The 21,814-nt window shown below is 40.4% G+C and overlaps 1 protein-coding gene across 2 annotated transcripts in view; it reads left to right on the forward strand.

Annotated features, from left to right (window-relative positions):
* PAPSS2 (3'-phosphoadenosine 5'-phosphosulfate synthase 2) overlaps window positions 1-21,814 on the forward strand; it is a gene marked incomplete at both ends in the record, with an annotated part of 79,096 nt that overhangs the window by 47,269 nt on the left and 10,013 nt on the right. The window contains 6 exons of one of the 2 annotated variants that reach the window (XM_084244913.1): window positions 2,135-2,370; window positions 3,673-3,811; window positions 4,370-4,488; window positions 4,610-4,723; window positions 6,922-7,048; window positions 15,247-15,452. In XM_084244913.1, the coding sequence (XP_084101039.1) occupies window positions 2,135-2,370; window positions 3,673-3,811; window positions 4,370-4,488; window positions 4,610-4,723; window positions 6,922-7,048; window positions 15,247-15,452 (941 nt within the window). The remainder of the gene's footprint in view (window positions 1-2,134; window positions 2,371-3,672; window positions 3,812-4,369; window positions 4,489-4,609; window positions 4,724-6,921; window positions 7,049-15,246; window positions 15,453-21,814) is intronic. The other variant, XM_084244912.1, reaches the window with a different exon arrangement.

Genomic DNA, 21,814 nt, shown 5'->3' on the forward strand with positions numbered 1-21,814 from the left:
TTGGACTTGAGCCTCAGCTCCACCTACATTAACTGTGTCACTTTGGACAAGCTAATTAACCTCGCTAAGCCTCAGTTTCCTTATTTGTAAATGAGAATAAGAGTGTCTGAACACATAGAGGTATAGCTAGAACTAAACGAAATATAGTAAATATGTACTTCACACAGTACCTGACCCATTGTAGAGCACTTGCTTAACATAATTTGGCTATTCCAATGTCTTAAAATAATTGTGCCAACAGTCTGGTTTAATACAGTTACTACGATTTAGTGCCTATGTCCCTGAGAGCTGAAACAAAATCAAAAGGAATTTTTGTTATTTCTCTCATTTTTCAATGAGAGAGAACACACCACACACTCAGGAATCCCATTTCTCCTATACCCATCAAACATAAATCTATGTCTGATTTAAGAATTTCTACCTAACTTAGGAATTTCTAATTTCTACCTGACTTAGGAATTTCTACCTAAGTCTTTATCCAAAGGAAATTGAGTGAAGTAATAATATAATAAACAATGTCTTCAACAATGATTTACAATGATCATCAACACCTTCTTCAGGCAACCATTTCTTCTCTGTCATTAGAAGAGCACAATTTTAAAACATTACTAAAAATATGAAAAATATTTGTTTACCTTTTACATATCACCTTCCTTTCAAAGTCTCCTTTCCTCTCTAACTTTTCCTCGTCCACCACCACGCCCCTTCCCCAGATGGGGTCTGAGAGTGGCTTGCTATGATGGAATATTCTCCAGGCTCAGTGTTCTTTAGAACAACAGAATTTGTAGAGTGCTAACTTTTCTGGGGCAGTTCAGATTTTAGGCTCTTAAGTAATTTAAGCATGTTGCTTTCCCCCCTATATAGAAATTATAAAGTGTATTCCCAGTCATTGTGTTTTGAAGACACAAAGTAACTCCTTGTAAAGACTCTAAACACCTAAGCATTTATGGTGTCTCTAAATACAGGCATACCTCAGAGATCTTAGGGGTTGTGTTCCACACCAACATGATAAAGCAAGTATTAAAGCAAAGCAAGTTATGTGAATTTTTTGGTTTCCTGCTGCATATGGAACTTGTGTGTAGTCTATTAAGCATGCAATATGTGCCTCCCTGGTGGCGCAAGGGGTTAAGCACAACACTGTGACGTTATCCACAGCCCTTGCAGCACGAGTTCGATCCCCAGCTGGCCTGGGAGCCACCCACATGGAGCAGCAGACCTCTCCTGTCTTGCCCAGTGCTTCCCCTCAGCAGTGTATTTCACTCAGTTTGCCTATTCTGTTCCCCACTCTGTCTCTGGTGAATCCTCTCACCCCCTGCACTTCTGGCCTGTACCCCTGTATGCATAAATAAATAAATCTTTAAAAAAAAAAAAGTGTGTAATAGTATTATGCCTAAAGAAAACAACGTGCACACCTTAATTAAATATGACTAGCAAATCATGAAGTGAGCACATGCTTTTGGAAAAATGGAACTGATAGACCTTCAATCTGTAACTTAAAAAAACAAAACAACCCAGTATCTGCAAAGCACAGTGAAGCCAAGTGAGATAAAATGAGATATGCCTACACATCCATGCCTTGTTCAGGAGGGCTCTCCATCTTAATATGTTGAGGGTCACTTTGAAAAAATCTTAGAAGCATGAAGACAGTGTGTGGGCTCTATGATTAGATGGCTCTTGAGCTACATCAAACTGAGAGTTGGGCCTCCTGATCCCCAAGGGGTAGTGGTCCCCTCCACTCCACCTGTCATGAGGGATGTGAGAATACTGTCGCCAGATCTCCCGATGTTTTTCAAGTGAAGACAGAATCTGGCCTTGTGTGTACAACTTTCTAATCTTCAAAACACTTGGGTATGTAAGATTGAACACACCAAGTACTGTATCTAGCTTCCAGCTACTCCCATATATGAACCCCAATTGCTTTGAAAGGCTATAATCCTAATAAGGAACAAATTGTTATTTTGAGACTTGAAAGAACTGCAAGTAGTTTAACTGGTAGTAAACTATGCCTTTTCCAGATTCTCATGGTTTTGATTTGAGATTATACTTAAATTAGGTAAAAATTAAGATCAAGTCATAATTTACCATCTTAAACAATCAGGGACAATGCCTGCCTTGTCTTGCCTATTTTGAACAGGTCTTTCTGGTGCTGGAAAGACAACAGTAAGTTTTGCTCTGGAAGAATACCTGGTCTCCCATGCCATCCCTTGCTACTCCCTTGATGGGGACAATGTCCGTCATGGCCTTAACAAGAACCTCGGATTCTCTCCTGGTGACAGAGAAGAAAATATCCGCCGGATTGCCGAGGTGGCCAAGCTGTTTGCCGATGCTGGTCTGGTCTGCATCACCAGCTTCATTTCTCCTTTCTCGAAGGTAAAATCATCCGACATTGCGCATGATTTCTACACGCAGAATCTGTTCTTCAAATTGCCAAGAAAAGGAGTCAGGCAGACGGCGGCCCAAGGGAATGTTACACTTTCAGTTTCCCCAACCTTTCTTCCTTCCCTCACTTGATCCTTCATTTTCTCTACTTAATACTGGTTTTATATAAAAAATGTTCCAGAGGCCAGGACACCAGTTGACATAAACCCTCCCAGTTCCCAGCTGGAAGTTACCCTTGGCCAGAGCTGAAAGGAGATAAACAAGAAAAATCCCAAAGTTCTGTCATTTCTCTAAATTCAAGATACTCAGCTTGGAAAAAAAAAAAAAAAAAAAAAAGGCTGTACATTGCCAAGGCATCCGGTTATGTGTATTTAATGTTGAAATCACCAAGGTGGAGTGTCACTCTTCTTGTTTTTAAAACAAGAAATTTCTCAGAGTTACAAATAAGACACTATGTGTTTTGAACATATTCTTTGAATGAGATGCTCCCCTGTTGCCATCCTGTCCTTTCGTAGAGATTCTTTACCATGGTTTTCTCTGAAAGTCCTCAAGAGAACTGTTTACTAGAGTGAAATTTCAAGACTTGCTCTACGGGCCTCCCCTAGTGGCGCAGGTGGTTGAGCGCCGCGCTGTGAAGCTGCCCGCAGCCTCTGCAGCGCCGGTTCGATCCCCGCTGACCCATGAGGGTCCCACTTGGTGCAGCAGACCTCTCCTATCTAGCCCACACTCCCCTCAGCAGTGTATTTCAGTCAATCTGCCTGTTCTGTTCCCCGCTCTATCTCTGGTGAATCCTCTCACCCTCCCACGCATCTGGCCTGTACCAGCGTTCTTGCATAAATAAATTTTAAAAAAACTTAAAAAAAAAAAAAGACTTGCTCTAAAGGACTAATTTCTTGCAATCTCTGCAGACCACAAACCCCAGTATTAACACAAGGCTGTGGAATACAAAATTCTGGATGGTGTCACAAATATGTGGAATATAAAGTAACTAAATTAGTAGTCAGAGAAAGAGAAGCTGAAAAACTAACCCTTGATCTCTGACTAGAGAACTGAGACACCCAGGGAGGAGGGGTGGAGGAGGGAAAAAAAGGGGGAGAGAGGGAGGCATAATGGTCTGTGATGATGAAGCAGGGGAGGCTTAGTGGTGGGTGCACTGTGGTGGTAATACCTGATGGGGATACCCCAATGTAACCTCAGTTAAAAATAAATAAGTTAATTAATTTTAAAAAACTAAAAAGAAAAAGAATTCCATGGTGAAAGCTCTTCTTACGTTTTTAACACAATTTTTTCCAGGATCGAGAGAATGCCCGCAAAATCCATGAAATGGCTGGACTGCCATTCTTTGAAATATTTGTAGATGCGCCTCTAAACATTTGTGAAAGCAGAGATGTGAAAGGCCTCTACAAAAAGGCCAGAGCTGGGGAGATCAAAGGTAGGAGATCATGCTCAGTGGAATCTTTGCCATTCATTTTTGCTACTTCTCCTTCTTAGTCTGTCACCAGAAATCTTTCTGCAATTTCCAATCTGTTTTCCAAAATTGCATAAGTATACACACCTTTTTAATGAATCATAATATAATCAATATGCCCATGGCTTATTAAAATATGGGCTTGTGTTTTCCAAGAACTATTACTTCAGCCATAAGCAATAAAGTTTGCAGAACTAAAATGGATAAAGTGCATGTGTTACATGTAGGGAGAATATTTCAGAGTTTTCCTTTCAAATCTTCCTTTTTGAGTCAAAACAGCTGCAGAGGACTTGACCTTAGCTTGCCAGATTTTGTTGATAATTTGGGGCTTTTGATATTGAAAATTCAGCTCTACATTTTCTTACCTATGACTGGAGGTCATCGGTATAACTTTTCTGTTATTGATATAATCTGAATCTTCATTTTAACACATTACTCTGATTTTATTCCATGTGTTATGCAAATTGATGAAACGTTTGTTCTGTCAGTGGCAGTTGTGATTTCCATTCTTCTGCCTTGCAGGATTTACTGGTATTGATTCGGATTATGAGAAACCTGAAACTCCAGAGCTTGTGCTTAAAACCAACTTGTCCTCAGTGAATGACTGTGTCCAGCAGGTAGTGGAACTTTTACAAGAACAGGTGGGTAGACCATTTGTCTTTTTATTTTTAAAACAGTCATGTAAAATTATCTATTTACATAAAAAATCATTTTTTTTTAGAATCTTCACTTGAAATTATTATCCATTCTGTTTCATTTCAGAGCATTGTCCCCCATACTATAATCAAGGGCATCCATGAACTCTTTGTGCCAGAAAACAAACTGAGTCAAGTTCGAGCTGAGGCTGAAACTCTCCCTACATTAGCAATTACTCAGGTAAGGGTGCAGCCTGACCAAGGGAAAATTAGGCTCAATATCAGTCATTATAATCCATTGACAATTGCTCTTAATAACAAGAAAAGTGTGGGTAAGAGAGATGCAAGATTACATATTTCATTTTTGCCGAGCTTTTCAATCCTCTTTTCCAAGCAAATCTGTCTCCAAGAGATCAACGCCATTACAAAGGCAGATTGGGAAGGTAATTTGCATAGGACCATTTTACATAGTTGTCATATCTTCAGTTATGCCAGAGAACAGGCATCAGGCAGGAATTACTTGTTGGCAGTTTCTGAGAACACAGTTTGTGTTCAAAATGCAAGTGTTTCTTGGGAAATCAGAAGGAATTTGAAGTAAACTGAAAGCGATCCTGATCTAAAGTACTGTGAATGCCTCAGTCTTTGTCTATTCTGAAAATCCCACTCTTCCCTCAATGGGGAGAGTCCAGTCTGAGGAGAGAGGGAGAAACAGCTTTGTTTGCATTCATTTTACTATCTTAGAGATATTAAAGTACAATCCCAGTAACTGCCCTACACATGCTCTTGACTTTTTATGGGTCAGTATTCATTTGTCTATATGGTGGATTGTGTCCTCATTGGTAGCAGTTTTGTCTTCCATTAAAACCTTGGACATTTTTGGATCAAGAAGATGTGGGGTGTGTGTGTGTGTGTATATATACATGTGTATATATATATGTATACATGGAATACTCCTCAGTGATCAAGAAAGATAATCTCATGCCACTTACAGCAACATGGATGGAGCCAGAAGGGGTTATTATGCTAAGCGAAATAAGTCAGAAGGAAAAAGATAAATATCGGATGGTTTCACTTACATGTGGGCTATAGAGACTCAAGCAAAGAGTCAGGGAAAAGACAAAACTTGAAAGCTGAACATAGATCTGAGGCCAATGTCAAGGGAGCGGGGGAGGACTCAAAACGGGAGGGAAGAGCACAAGGGACTATGTGATGGATCATGAGTGCTGTGGTGGGGGGGGAACTAAAGGGAGAAATCAAATACTCTACAAAAATGAACAACAATGTAATAAAATAAATAAATTTAATAAAACTTTGGACTATAAGAGGCAGAGTAAATTGACAAGCTGTTTCAGATTATGAAGACTCTAGACTTTAATACATATGACATTTATAAATGGAATTCCATGTCTCTACAAAATAAATTCTCAATCCCCAATGCTCCAGGCAGGTGAGAAAAACAGTTATAATTACAGTGCAGAATGATTGTGCTAATAACAAAATGATCTTTTTTTTTTAAGATTTCTTTATTTATTTATCAAGCACTGGGTACAGTCAGAAGCACGGGAGGGTGAGGGAATTCACCAGAGCCAGAGCGGGGAACAAAACAGGCAGACTCAAAACACTCTGCTGAGGGGAGCAGCAGGCACGGCAGGAGAGGTCTGTCGTGCCATGTGGGACCCTTGCTGGTGGCCGGGGTTCAAACCGGCGCTGCAGAGGCTGAGGGCAGCTTTGCAGCCCAGCGCTCAACCGCTGCACCACCAGGGGAGGCCCCAAAATGATCTCAAGGTACAAAAGAACTTCAAAGAACCTAGTAGTTCTTTTGGTCCTAGAGATGGCAGGAAAGCTTTCAGAGTAGTGGTTTGTGAGGTGGGTTTTAAAGGATGAATAGGCATTTCCAGGTGCCGTGGAGCTTAAGTCTGAAAACACATGTAAGTTTAGGTTGCATATTATCTGGCCTTGTTCTTAAATAGCCCACAAGTTGTGAATAGGCAGAGGCAAAATCTTTACTTGAACTACAGTGGTCAGAATTTGAAGGGCTTTCAGTATCATGGAAAGAATTTTGGACTTTTTAACTTAGAGTCAATGATTTTGTCTAATTCAGTCAAATAACTAGTGCATTTAGTGAAAATAGAAAAAATGAACAGTGAATTTTCAACCCAGTTGCACATCACAGGGATAGATATAGCCTATAGTATTCAAATAAATCATCTCAATTTGAAAACTCTTCACTACTCTCCTGTAGGAAAGTTCTAGACTCAAGCTTTCCTATGGAAACATTTGGGTCCTTAGATCATGGGGCAGTGTAAGAAATGGGAACTCTTAAAACATACACAGTTCTACCTTCTTTCTTCTGTCAACTGAATAAGTACAGCCTGCCCAGGGTCAGTTGGCTACATTCAGAGCTCATGGAAATGTTCAACTGCTTTTTGTGTTTTGCAGCTGGATCTTCAGTGGGTCCAAGTTTTGAGTGAAGGCTGGGCCACTCCACTCAAAGGTTTTATGCGGGAGAAGGAGTACCTGCAGGTTATACACTTTGACACCCTGCTAGATGGTATGGTGGTTTTTGGTTTCTTACTCTTTGCTATTAAAGAAAAGAATATTTCCCAGAAATCATCACAGGAATAAGAAATGTTACTCCTAGGTTGGTTGATCTTGTGAAAATATTTAGATATTATATAGAGTCTCCAATTTATTCCATATTGGCTTTCATTTTGGGGCTTTGGGGTTTTTTTTTTTGGGGGGGGGGGTTGGTTATCCTCAAGGGGTTATTGATTACTTAAAACTGAGTAATTGGAAAATGAAGGTTTTACTTGTACAAGCCAAGAGAAGGCCACGTCTGTTTCACCTCGACCTGCCCTTCATTGGTCCTGATTCAGAAGCAACAGATGGCCAGAAGCACCATTGTAGCTGTTAGACTAAGGCCGCGGCAGCAGAGACCAACCCCCATCTGTTGCTGACCTGCAGGTCCCCTCCCATCCTCTAGGGTCACTGTGTCAAGCATCATTTCACCACTGCTGTCCTTGGTGGATGCTCCAGTGTCAATAGGCATGCCTATACATGAAGTGTATTCAGAGGTTCCATCCACAAAACTCTAACAGGGTAGTATTAAGGCAGTTTTCTGGACTTTTAGAGTCCAGCCTTTTCTGAATGGCTTTTAGAGAACTGATCTGGTCAAGGATGAAAGCATATGTTTCCATAAACCTTCCAGCATATTCTGGAAGAGAATCATTCCTTTCTTAGAGTTGTCTGAATTTAGCAAGTGAAATTCATCTCTTTTAAGACGTGGAGGGAAAATTCAGTGAGAAAGGTAGGTGGTACCATCACACTGAATTTATAATGCTGAACAGGACTCCAAACCTTTTAGGAAGAAAAATAAAATCAGATGCTCTTCCTTGGGAAAATGTTCTTGTTCTAAACATTTTCTTTCCAAAGTTCTTATGGGAATTTTTAAGGGATGTGCTTCCTGTATTCCCAATAAGACCCACAGTCACACACACTTGCCATGTCAATCTGTGTGACTCTCTGTACCCACAGAGGTGCAGATCCTGCCCATTTACTCCAGCCACTAAAGCTCTTATACCTGCAGACCTGTGGAATTCATGGAGTCTTTCTTAAGATAGAATGAGAATGTTCCCTGCCCCTCAACCTTAGTCAAGAACTCTCTAGTGGGTTCCATGAGTCCTACATTCTTTAGAAGATTGAATGGAATAACTCCTGTAATCATGTACATCCTTTCATTCTGCTGTAGTTGCCAGTGTAGCTACTCAGGGGTGGAGGAGTTCGATATCATGCTGGTTTCATAATCCTATTCTTCTCCAACCTGCAAGGTCAGTTCCTTGAACTTTACATGACTCCCCTGGGGATTCTCTGCTGGTCCTACCACTTAAACCCTGTAACCAGAGTCCCCTGGATATGCCTGTGCAACCCCAGTTGTAGTGAAGGCTAAAAGCTCTAGAAACTCTAGAAACTCCTATGTAAATCAATCAATCAAAACAGATATCAGGGATTTACATGTTGCCCACCTCTAGCTCTAACTAGGAAGAGGCAGAATATCAGAGTGGGTAGAAAATTAATTGTAGAGTCAAACTGTATGGGTTTATATGCCAGTGATGAGCTATGAACTTGGGGCAAATCACTTAAATTCTGTCTTCAGTTCCCTCATCAGTAAAATGAGGATGTTAATAACTGTACCTACCTTGTTGGGATATTGAAAAATTGGAAGAAGCCTTGGCCCAGTGGTAAATTTTCCTAGATGAACAAGCTCTTATTACATATGATTAAAAGAACTTGAAATCTTTAGAAATTCTGTTTAATTTAGATGTAATTGACATACAACATAATATTAGTTTCAGATATATCACATAATAATGTGGTATTTGTATATATTGTGAAATGATCATCACAACAAAGTCAATTAACATCCATCACCACACATAGTTACAACTCATTTCCATGTGATGAAAATATTTACGATTTACTCTCCTAGCAACTTTCTATTATATAATACAGTATTATTGACTCTAGTTCCCATGCTGTACATTGCATTCCCATGATTTACTAATTTTTTAATAGTTGGCAGTTTGTACTTTTTAACCCCCTTCACTCATTTTACAATCCCCTGCCCTCCTATCTCTGGTAGCCACCAAGAACTTGAAGTCTTGAAGAAACTAAATTATGTGACCCTGGTCACATCAGTTTGGAAGGAACACAGAGAAGATGTTCATCAGCCAGCCAACAAATATTTATTGAGTTCCCCATATGCCAGGCTTCATTATAATTGCTGAGACAGAGGTAATGAAGACAGATCTCATCTCCCTGGAACAGGCAATACAGCTTCTCTTCTGGCCCCCTCGTCCAATGGGTTCTTCCCACAACATCAGTTATTGTCACTTTCTTTTTTTAAGTCAGAAAACTCTATTTCAGTAGGTAATATATACATCTGAGGTAATATATACATAATAGATAAAACAGGAACTACTCCTACAAAAGGGGCCGGGCTTTGCCTCTCTCCTGCTTGGACAGCAGCTCTGAAGATGCTAGAAGAGGCCAAGAAACCTCTTGCCTTCTATATACCTGGCAGTCTTATAGCAGAGCTTGGCCTGATGGCTTGTGGGTTGCAAGCAGAGTAAAATCCCCAAAAGTGATTTGTTTATATATCAGAAAGCTGGGCAATATATCATCCATATAAATATCATTTAATGAATTTGTTAAAGTTTGAACCCCCACCATTGAAAGCCTGAAATAATTTCTGCAGTCACAAACATGTGGCCACTTTCATGCACCACCAAACAATTGCACATTTTTTGATCACCTAAAATCTGCAGGCAATTTTTTTTTATTCCAACCATGTCCTCTCAAAACATTTTATTGGTTTTAATTTTCTTAAATGTTCATATTTCCCCCTAAATTAAAAAAATGTACTCAGTCTACTCCATCCAAAATAATTTTCCAGAGTTGGAGGAACTACTGACATATAATTATTTTGAATCAGATAATCAATAATCAATTGCATTGAACAATAGTCAATAACAATTTCGTTTTTACCAATTGTTTTTTTTTTAAATAATAAATTTTATTTTTATATTCCTTATACAATTGCAACCCCCCCATTCTGACCCCAATCCCTCCCCTCCCACCCCTCACCCCCCAAAAAGTGTCTCTGGTTCATAGTTTTTTGTTGATTTTGATTTTCGCTTTCTTATAGTTATTCATTTTTCTGGTCCCTTATTTAATTTTTGCTATCATATATAGTCTCCATTTAAAAAAAAAAATACCGGTAGCTAAGAGCTTAGTGTGTTTATATGTTATGTGTTTGTGTTGCTTTAAGATTATTTTGTTGGAGAGCTGAAAACATGTTTCTTAATTGTGTTTGTATTTCTCTAGGCATGGCCCTGCCTGGTATGTACTCTAACTTTCCAAGTAATTAAATTATTGGGATTAGTTATGGTACACTAATTAGAAACTGTTAAAAACTTAACCAAAAAATATCTAAATGAACTAGCTGGTATTGCTATCAGTTCATGATCCAACCAGTTATAATATAATAATACAGTAGTCCCCCCACTTACCTGTGGGGTATCCATTGTAAGTGGATGACTGAAACCACAGAGTACCAAAACCCATATATACCATATTTTGTCTTATGAATATACACGTATGATAAATTTTAATTTATGAACTAGTCAAAGGAAGAGACTAACAACAATACCTAATAACGAGAACAATTATAACAATATGCTGTAATAAAAGTTATGTGACTATGGTCTCTTTCTCAAAATATCTTATAGCACAATAACATTTTTGGAAAGCAGTTGCCTGTGGGTAACTGGAAGAGGTGGGAAGGGAGGCTACTGTATTTCTATTAAATGGAGTCCAAATAATAGGAAATTTCTCAGTCAAATAAAGGTGTTGTTTATACTGTTGTATTTGGTTAACAAAAGTTTGGTTAAACTTGTTTCTAAATTATCATTGTACAGTTTGTCCCTGATATTTAAAAAAAATGTGATCTTCTTTGCTAATTATTTCTGAGTACTAGCCCTCATTTATTTTCACAAACCTAGAAATCTTTATTGCATTTATGCAACATTTTTAATTGCTGAAGGATAAGAATTTTAGATGCAGTTTAAAGTGAATGCATCTGGTTGGATTGTGGATGATTGTACTTTGTTTGAGACATGTGATTATGCATGAATTTAATTTCCAGCTATGATGATTGATAGTTGTAGAACGCATAATAAACATACTTATTGTGCCTATAAACTTCTGCATCATACCAGAGTGAAAAGGTAAAATTCTGAAAATACATTGTTTTGGTATTGCTTTCCTTTAAAAAAAAGCCTAGTTAAGCAATAAAAAGTAATTTAGTTTTTATGAAGAAACAGTTCAGGCATCTGATGTGAAGATGTACAATATTAAATAAAACAAGAGGTTTGAAAATTACTCAAAGCAAAAATAGTTATGCAATAGAACGGAGTTATGTGTCAAACTAGCCGTGGCTAAAAAACATAATTCTCTTTTCCAAAGTGAAATGTACTGCAATAGAATAATCAAGATGATTCCCCCGGAGGCTGAAGCCCTTCCTGACAAAAACTGAAAGCCCAAGTCCATGTTTAAAGCCTTGGAGGATGTGTCAACACAGAGTTAATTTGTTGGATAAGGTTAGGTATTAGAAAAGTTGATAGAAATAGGGAAACTGCCTTAAGTCTGCTGTACCGTGTGGCATGTGTAGCTACAGGAGCTCAGTGGGCATCATTAGTGGACAGGAGACCTCTTATCTCCTACCTGCTAGGAAGGCCTGTTTCCGCACTCCAGATTTTCACTCTAGGCCAAGATGAAGGTGGAGCAGAGGCTACTTTGGCCAGGAACCGACTGGCTCAAAGGAGGTGATTGCAACAGGAAAGTGAAGTATTCCTTGGGTTCAACACAGAAAAGTCAGTGTAAGCACCGCAAGCTTGGTGCAGTCAAAGCTAGCCTTTCTGTAGCATCCCATCCAAACTGTGCTTTACATTTTGTTCCTTTATTTTGGTCAAGTCCCTTTTTATAAGCAGAGTTAAATATCATGGTCTTTTAGCTGTGTCACTGGTAATCAAAATTCCCAGAAAACATGATTTCTATTTAAATAGATGACCAGCATCCTGGAAGGTGTTCATTTTTGTTACTCTCTCTTTCCTTTTTCTCAAGTAGACTATGTGGTGGGTTAATTATCTTTCATCATGAATCTGTTGATAGAGTGCTTGGCAGTCTGCTCCCTCCTAGCACCCCAGGGACATATATGTTGTGTATTTTATTACTCCATTTTTCAAGTGGGCAAACTGAACACAGGAGAACATCAGATTTTGAGTTCAGTATTCTCTGCAGTCCAGGGCTTGGACTACTCTTACTAACCCATGAACTTTGCAACAAAGGAGTTATTTGAATGACAAAATCCATACTTTCTATGCACGGTGTTCTATGTACGGTTTATAAAGGGTCCCAGAGCAGATTGTAGGTAGAATTCTATGATGAACAGTATTTCCTTATTGCCAACAGTTGCTGTCTATATCCTGTAATAGTATTAAGGTCCTAATAACTTTGGAGAATACTTAAAATGGGCAAAGCCATAGGCTGGAGACTGTCTTCATAGCTACAAAGGGAATTCTTATGTCTCAAAGGAATAGAACTAAAATCTCAAATATTTACCTACTGGAGGCATTCTAATGCTGGATTTTGAAAGTTCCTCAAATCCATAAATAACTCCATTTGTTTCCTCTGGAGTTGAATGTTTTCTTTATTCCCTTTTCTTTCATCCCCTTCTAAGTCTTAAACTTGGTATCTCCTGCCAAATTCCCAATATTCTTTACACACTTAACCATGGGCCACCATTATCTCACCTGTCAGTTCAATTGACTTAGTTGTTAGCATGTCAGGGCTATTGCATAAGGGGGGGAGGGGCACACAGTTATGTAATATTTAAAAAAATTGTCTTCCTTCATTAAGAAATGAGCTATTTCCGGGGGCCTCCCTGGTGGTGCAGGGGTTAAAGTCTTAGCACTATGAAGCTATCACCAGCCACTGAGGCATGAATTCAATCCCCACCTCCCCCATGCCAGGGAGCTAACCCACATGGTGCAGCAGACCTGTCCTGTTTTGCCCGCTGCTCCCCTCAGCATTGTATTTCAATAGATCCACCTATTCTGCTCCCCACTCTGTCCCTGGTGAATCCTCTCACTCTCCACACCTCTGGCCTACACCCCAGTTCTTGTATGCATAAATAAATTAAAATAAATCTTTAAAAAAAAAGAAATTAGGGCCTCCCTGGTGGCACAAGGGGTTAAGACGCAACCTATGAAGCTAGCCGCAGCCACTGCAGCACTAGTTCAATCCCCCAGCCATCCAGGGAGCAACCCACATTATGCAGCAGACCTCTCCTGACTCGCCTGCTGCTCCCCTCAGTAGTGTATTTCAGTCAATCCGCCTGTTCTGTTTTCCACTCTGTCTCTGGTGAATCCTCTCACCCTCCCCCCCCCCCCCCCGCCACCCACATCTCTGGCCTGTAGCCCAGTTCTTATATGCATAAATAAATAAATCTTTATAAAAAAATAAAAAAAGAAATTAGATGTTTCCAGGGAGCTCAACTTTATCCTTTTAAGCCTCACATAAATAACAACTACAGCTTTTAACCATTTTAATTAGAAAATATTTTTAAATGTCCTTCTAAATAAACCAAAACAACTTCTTATTCACTTAAGAAAAAAAAAAGAATATGTTAAGCATAAAGAAACTTTAAGAAATGACTCCATCATCATCAGTTATGAGAGTTACTAAGATGAATTCCAATGTAATGGTGCCCTATGAGCTGGGAGACTTATGGGATTGTGGGCCCTCACACTAAAAGACCCCGTGATTCAATACCAGTTTCTGTATTAACTGTTATTCAGGGTTCTCCAGAGAGACAAAACTGAGTTGCTGGTGGGTGGGATGGAAGGAAGGTTTAGGGAAGAGAGAGATAGAGAGAGAGATTTTGAGGAGTTGATTTTAAGGAGTTGGCTCATGCAATTGTAGATGCTTGGCAGTTACGAAATCTACAAGTAGGCTGGCAGGCTGGACACCCAGGGAAAAGTTAAAGTTCAAAATCTACTGGCAGAATTCCCTTTTAATCCTGGTAGATCAGACTTTTTCTGTTAAGGCCTTTAACGGATTGGGTGAGGCCCACCACATTATGGAGCCCACTAATTTAAATGTTTGTCTCATCTAAAATATATCAAATAAATAAATATATATATAAAAATAAATAAAATATATCTTCAGAGAAACACCTCAAATGATATTGGCCCATTATCTGGGTACTGCAATCTAGCCAAGTTGACACATAAAATTAACCATGGAAGTTTCTATGTCAGTTTTTAAGTAGCATTCTTACCTCTTCCTTTGTAGTCAAGCTGTCATTTCACATTTCTTGAAGGTGAAAATGGAAATTCTCTGAATACCACATTCCATACCTTCCAATGTTTTGTGCTTATACTGAGAAACCAGAACAGTGTATTTTCGTTTCTTTTAAAGTAAGAGACTTGGTACAAAGTTGAGAGGTGCTTACTCTCCAAAGACAGCACATGAGCTTTGTAAATAAACTTTATGTTGTTTTTCACTCCTCCATGGTTTTTGACTGATAGTTCTCAATGCTAGTTGAGCTAGTAAGACCTGTGACTTTCAGATAAGTCTTTTCAAAATATTTAAAGGTGATACTGTGCCTGGACCACAGTGAACAAACAATGCCAAGAAATTGTCCTTTTTTTTGGTCTTTTTCCGTCAGTGTGTTGGTAGTACAATTAGTGCCTAAACAGGCCATAAGAGGTTTGCCAACATTACAAGTTTCATTTCCAAGAAAGGTTTTTGGTTTTGTGTGTTTGCCAACCTTTATTTTGTTTAACTTGGTTTTTACGGACCTTAGGGTCTCTGGTGCATTGAGGCCAAGACCAAACTTCACAAAGGGGACACAAAAGGGAGATTCTCCCGGTCCCCTATATCAAATAAATAATTGATGCCACTTCCTCAATTTGAAACTCAGCCACCCTTTCACAAATGCCCCGTATCTTACGTTGAGAGGCTTTTTCAGGAAATCTCATTATAGATTCTCAAGAAATTGTGCAGCCAATACAACCAAGTTGAATTTAGATCTTAATGTCCTTTGCAGGATATATGTGGGAGGGACAGTGTGTACATCGAGGCATCCTTTCAGGGCTGTGCACCTTGTGCCTATATTCACGCATCTTCTGGCTCTTTCTACAGATGGAGTGATCAACTTGAGCGTTCCCATCGTCCTCCCTGTCTCTGCGGATGACAAGACACGGCTGGAAGGGTGCAGCAAGTTTGTCCTGACTCACGGTGGGCGGAAGGTGGCTATCTTACAAGAGCCAGAATTCTATGAGCATAGAAAAGAAGAGCGTTGCTCCCGTGTGTGGGGGACAGCATGTGCAAAACACCCCCATATCAAAGTAAGTTGCAAACTCTTTGGGAGGACTTTCTTGATTCATTCCAACTTAGGGCAAACATAATTCCTTTAAATTCCTTCCTGAAGGACAGAAAAACCAGAGTTACAAGAATACATTTCTTTTTTTTTTTTTTTTTAAGATTTATTTATTTATGCATACAAGAGCTGGGGTGCAGGCCAGAGATGCAGGGGGTGAGAGGATTCACCAGAGACAGAATGGGGAACAGAACAGACAGATTGCTGAGGGGAGCAGCGGGCAAGATAGGAGAGGTCTGCTGAGCCATGTGGGTTTCTCCCTGGTGGGCCGAGGATCAAACTCATGCTGCAGAGGCTGTGGATTGCTTCATAGTGCGGAACTTAAGTGCTTGCGCCACCACGGAGGCCCACAAGAATACATTTCTAAGAGTGGTTTTACAGGCTTGGCCTTGGGAGAACTTTTTGGAAAGGGGAAAAGATGTCTTTCTGCCTGAGGCCTGGTCTAAATAAGCTCCTCAGTCCTGGGATCTGATGACAGCTGGTTTCTTCAGCTAATGGGAAACTGGACGAGGTAGAAAATTCAGTCTAGCATCACAAATAGAGAACCAAAATCATAGTTGTGTCTGTGCCTGAAAGCACAGCTAAAGCTGATAGTCTTCTTCATCTTGAAAATTCACAAGGGAAATAAATTTCTTCTTGCAGAATGGTTTCAGCCAACCACTGGAATGAGTCTCAGAGTTCATGTTCTGTGACCTGGAAGGGAGGTTAATGACATCCTTTTGGTAAATAAAAACCAGCACAGATAGTGGAAGACTTTCCAGAGGGAAGAATAACAATTTCATCAGTGCATGTTTTTAACTTTGAAAAACTTGTTTATTGCCCATTTTAAAAAGGAAAAAATTAATTTGATTAATTTTTTAAAAAAATTCATTTGATTAAGGTTATTTTGAGTCTGTCCTAGCTGAAGGCCCATAGACTAAAACTCCTCCCATTCCTTTACAACATCCAGTTGCTGCTGGTGATGAGTAGAGAAGGAATAAAGGGTACTATGGAATTGCTCAGTGTCATTTTATTTACCATAAAGAAAAATATATGGAAATTAATGCAAAATGTACCCTTCATTCAAAATTAGAGCATTAGGGTTGACATAACTTGTCAAATGCTCTTCCTGGAGAAACTGACTTCTAGAAATTTCTAAGGAATGGAGAACAATTTGACGTCCAGGAAAACTAAAAAGCCTTGTGCTTAGACAAGGTACAGCCTTTCTCTGGGCCTCAGTTTATTCATTTGTAAAAGGAGGATGCCCAAACTCAAACTAACTTGGACATTTCTTCTAGCTCCAATGACTCTGAAAAATGGATGTTTGGGCAAACTTCTGCTCTGTTTTGTTTTGTTTCAGTTATTAGATGTTGCAAGGTGGGAAGTGTATTTTCAAGGCTCCTGCAGAGGTCTATGGGCAAACAAAGCAATTTTTCATTTTTTGGACACAAGTATCCATCCTGCAGATAAATATTTTTAATTTTAACACACATTCAGTTTAAAAGCCAGCTGGACCACGTATCTCCAAGTTGTGGGCAGACAATCCTTGATTTTCTGAGCATTGACTGATAGCTATTTGAGGAATTGTGTTCTGGGCCCTGATGGTTTTTATTCTGTTTTTATTCTCTTCGATCATGATCAGATAGATTTAGGATCTTATTTTCACTCTACAACCTAAAGAATAGTGGCCATTCATGATGCCGACCCAGTTGATACCACTTTTTTCTTTGGTATTATTATTAATTTTTTGCCATATATTCATTTCTTCCATCTGTATTGGTATCTCCTTTTTATATTAACATTTATCGTTTTTTAAATTTTTTTAGATAATATTTGCTTCCCCTCACCCCCTCAGGTTGAGTCCCCATAGACTATCCTTCCCCAAGGCACCCGTGCACCATCATCACAGTCCCCTGTACTCCTCCCTCCCTCCCTCTGATCCCTCTCCCACCTCCTCCCCTGCAGTATGTCTCTGGTTTACAATTGTCTGTTTTTGCTTTGTTGTGTTTTGTACTGTTATTACTATTTTTTATACTGATGTCTCATTTAGTTCCCCTATATTCCTGTTATAAGTGAAACCATCCGATTTTTTCTTTTTCTTTCTGGCTTATTTCACTGAGCATAATTCCTTCTAGCTCCATCCACGTTGCTGCGTGATTCCACATTTTGGGTCTAACATCTACATACACATAATTAGCACACACACACAAAATCTAAGGAAGCTATTAAGCAATGCTTTCTTTTTATCTTATTTTGCAATGCATGTTGGCAGAGCTCAGAATTTTCTAGAAGCCAGAGAGAGTGGTGGTGTGACTTGAGGTCTTGACAATATTTTCAGAAACTCTGTACCATTAGGTCATTAGAGGGATTCTGTGAACATTCCCTAATGGTGAGTGTAGGGGCAGGAATGACACTGAGCAGGTTTTCTGATCCAGCAGACCAGGTAAAGGAGGAGTCAGAGTCCTCTATGGCTTTTGCAGGTCTTTTATTTAGATTTACCAGGCATATGGCAGGCAGGGGCGCTGGGGAGCTGGGAGGCTGGCAGTCCTCCCAGCCCCCAGCAAATCCTCATTCTATCTGGGCTCTCTGGCGTTCTCTCTGTTTCTCTTCTTCTTTCACCTGCTGCTGGCGTCCCCGAGATGCTGCCCTTATAAACTCAGTCTCTCAGCCCAGTTGTACCCACTTCAGGTGCCCACCATCAGGCATGAATTCAGGACCACAGGGTTCCGTCATCTATCCTAATGGCGGGAGGGCAGAAAAGCCTGATACTTTTTCCTTACCCTGCAGTGAGCAATGGGCCATGGGTAACCAGAGAGAGAAACCACTTACTTTGTATATACTTCATGTGGAGTGTTGAAGGTGTTTTTACCACACAACACATGGGTTTGATTGGGAGAACTCTTTCCAAGCACATGTTTTTTGTTTTTTGTTTTTTGTTTTTTTTAAAGAATACCAAACCTTTCAAAAAGAATTCCTTCCAAAAGTAATCATATGGCCTTCTCATATTTATTTCCATGGGGCACTGGGAGTGACACCTACATGGAAAATGATCAGAGTCATCACATAAATGGTCTGCCTCTATGGCACAGCTCCTCACTACATCACCCTGACCTCCCATTCAAGTCATCCCAACCCTCTCCCTGAGTTCCCAGTATGGAACCAGGTAACATGAGCATAAATAAAATCACAAGGAGGAGCAGGTGAATCTTGTAAAAACAATGCTTGGAGGAGCCCTGTGTGTCACCTTTCATCCATGACTCTCAAAGCTTTTCCAAACAGTAATTATTTCTCACAATGCTCTTGTGAAACACCTAAGATCATTACTCCCATTTTACAGATGTAGAAACCAAGAAAACAGAATATGACTTCCCAAGGAAGTTTAGGATTGAGAGTTTTTAGAGTCTTTAGCTCTTCAATGAAGACCCTTTGGTCAATTAGATCAGCAGAATCACCTGGGAGCTTCAAAAATTACCCAGGACTAGATCCCACCTTATAGATTCTGATTTTATTGGCATAGAGTTAGTTGGGCTGTTGAGCTTTTAAGCTCCCTGTGATTCTAATAGATTGCGATGACCGAGAATGGCTGTGTTAGGTGATTATTTAGGAACCCTGTTAGGAAACAGGAGCTGTTTCCTGTAGGCCTCCACCTGGATATATCCTGCAGGCACCTCACACTCACCATGTGCACCTCTCCCCAAACCTCTCTCCTCCTCCTGTATCCCCTATGTCGGTGACCAACTCCACCATCAAACAGTGCCTCTGTCCCAAACATGATGTCATTATTGCTTCTTTTTTCTCCCTTGTTCATTCAACCACCAGGTCCTGATCATTCTGCCTTGTAGTTATTGCTTGAATTTGTTCCCTTCTCTTCTATTCCAGTTTGAGCAAGGCCATTTCATTTCTCCCGTCTTGTGTCTTATTTTGACTTCTAATTCTTTCTCCATTCTTCACTAGAGTGAACCATTCAACTTTTATGTGAGAACTCCTTTGTAAAGATATGGCTTTGTCTCACCACCTCCTCTCCTCTGACCACCACCTAACACATTCCCTCCTCTAGTCATTCTGAGTAGGATGTTACGTCATCCTCTCTCTTACTTTTGTAGCTACTAGTCCCTCAACAAGGACTTGTTCCGTGGGCACTTCTGTACTCCTTTCCGTCTTTAAAAAGTTGGGCCTCCCTGGTGGTGCAAGGGGATAAGCACAGCACTGGGAAGCTATCTGCAACCTCGGCAGCACAAGTTCGATCCCCCCCCCACCCCGCCAGCCAGGGAGCTACCCACATGGCACAGCAGATCTCTCCTGTCTCGCCCACTGCTCCCCTCAGCAGTTTGTTTCAGTCAATCTGCCTGTTCCGCTCCCCACTCTGTCTCTAGCGAATCCTCTCACCCTCCTGCAAATCTGTACCCCGGTTCTTGAATAAATAAATAAATAAATAAATAAATAAATAAATAAATAAATAAATAAATAAATAAATAAATCTTAAAAATAAAATTAAATTGGGCCTCCCCGGTGGCGCAGCGGTTGAGCGCTGGGTTGCGAAGCTGCCCGCAGCCTCTGCGGCGCCAGTTCGATCCCCGGCTGCTCCCCGGCCACCGGAGGAGGGTCCCACATGGCGCGCAGACCTCTCCTGCCGCCCGCTGCTCCCTCAGCAGTGTACTTCGGTCCTTCTGCCTGTTCTGTTCCCCGCTCTGGCTCTGGTGAATTCTCTCACCCTCCCGTACTTCTGACTGTACCCAGTGCTTGTATAAATAAATAAATAAACAAACAAACAAACAAAGAGTTCTCCTTTAAAAAAAAATTTAATTTAATTTAAAAAAAAAGAAAATCACAGGAGTGAATATATATTCTCCACATGTGTCAGTTGTTAGTTTTTCTTTTTCTCAATTCTGTTCTCTGAGTTCTTACAGCATGACTTTATTTTCCTGAACACACCACTTTTTACCTTCCTTCTGGTTCCTTTCCCTTCCCTTGCCCCCTTTTATATTCTGACCCCTCCACCCTCCCACCCATGCCTGCGCCTCTCCTTTCAATTTGCATATGCCCTCTTCTCCAGGTTATCACTTTCCAGTCTTTCTCTCCTTGTCCTCTTTGAACCTATTCACCACAGCTTTCTAGTCTTCATCCTAGTGTTTGACCTCACCCTCTTCTCCTTTTTGTAGTCCTATTGTCTGTGTGTCACGCCCCTTTACTAGTTCACTAGACTTTTTTAAAGCCTGGTTGTCATTCCTGTGTGTCCAGTTTCGCAAATTTTCTAGCTCCTGTGGCAGAATTGGAAGGAGGTGAGGAATTCTAGGCCACAAAGTCCTAGGAAATTAACCACTGAAGCGCTCTTCATGATAGACTGTAGTTCTGGGAACAGTTGGGCAGTTTTGGAAAGGGAACATGCTTTGTCCCACTCCATCATAGAAATACCAAAAGCATTGTTTCATCATTGCACTTCAAACAGGCACATTTTCAGACTGGGAAGTAGAAGACATCAATTCAACTTTGCCTTTCACCAGTAGATCGTTATTAGGTGGACCCCTAGTGTCCACAATGAGTTACTGTATGCTCAGGGATTTGAAGTCCTTTCAATTTTATCTGTAGTCTAACTCTAAGCAATGAGAAGAAAGGAAATGTATTAGTACGAGTATTGGACAATATTCTTGTTAAGTGAATTTTCCGAGTACAGAAGGGGACCATGAAAACACAATCAAATCCTTTACTCAGTCTCTCTACCCAGAGTTTCACAACCATTCAGCACTATTGATATTCTTTTAAATTCTTTTTTATTTTATTTATTTTTTACATCATTGTTCTTTTTTTTTTTTTTAAGAGGCATGTATTATTTATTTATTTGTTTGTTTGTTTATACATGCACTGGGTACAGTCAGAAGCGCGGGAGGGTGAGAGAATTCACCAGAGCCAGAGCGGGGAACAGAACAGGCAGAAGGACCGAAGTACACTGCTGAGGGGAGCAGCGGGCGGCAGGAGAGGTCTGCGTGCCATGTGGGACCCTCCTCCGGTGGCCGGGGAGCGGCTGGGGATCGAACCGGCCCCGCAGAGGCTGCGGGCAGCTTCACAACCCAGCGCTCAACCGCTGCGCCACCGGGAGGCCCATCATTGTTCATTTTTAAACAATATTTGCTTCCCCCGACCCCCTCGGTTTACCCCCTTGGTGTAGTCCTTCACCAATGCACCCGTGCACCATCACCTTAGTCCCCTGTGCTCCTCCCTCCTTCCCTCTGATCCCTCTCCCGCCTCCTCCCCTGCAGTTTGTCTCTGGTTTATAATTGTCCATTTTTGCTTTGTTGTGTTTTGTACTGTTATTATTTTTTACACTGATGTCTTATTTGGTTCCCCTATATTCCT

Source organism: Talpa europaea (assembly GCF_964194135.1).
Source record: "Talpa europaea genome assembly, chromosome: 10".
NCBI classification, from domain to species: domain Eukaryota; kingdom Metazoa; phylum Chordata; class Mammalia; order Eulipotyphla; family Talpidae; genus Talpa; species Talpa europaea.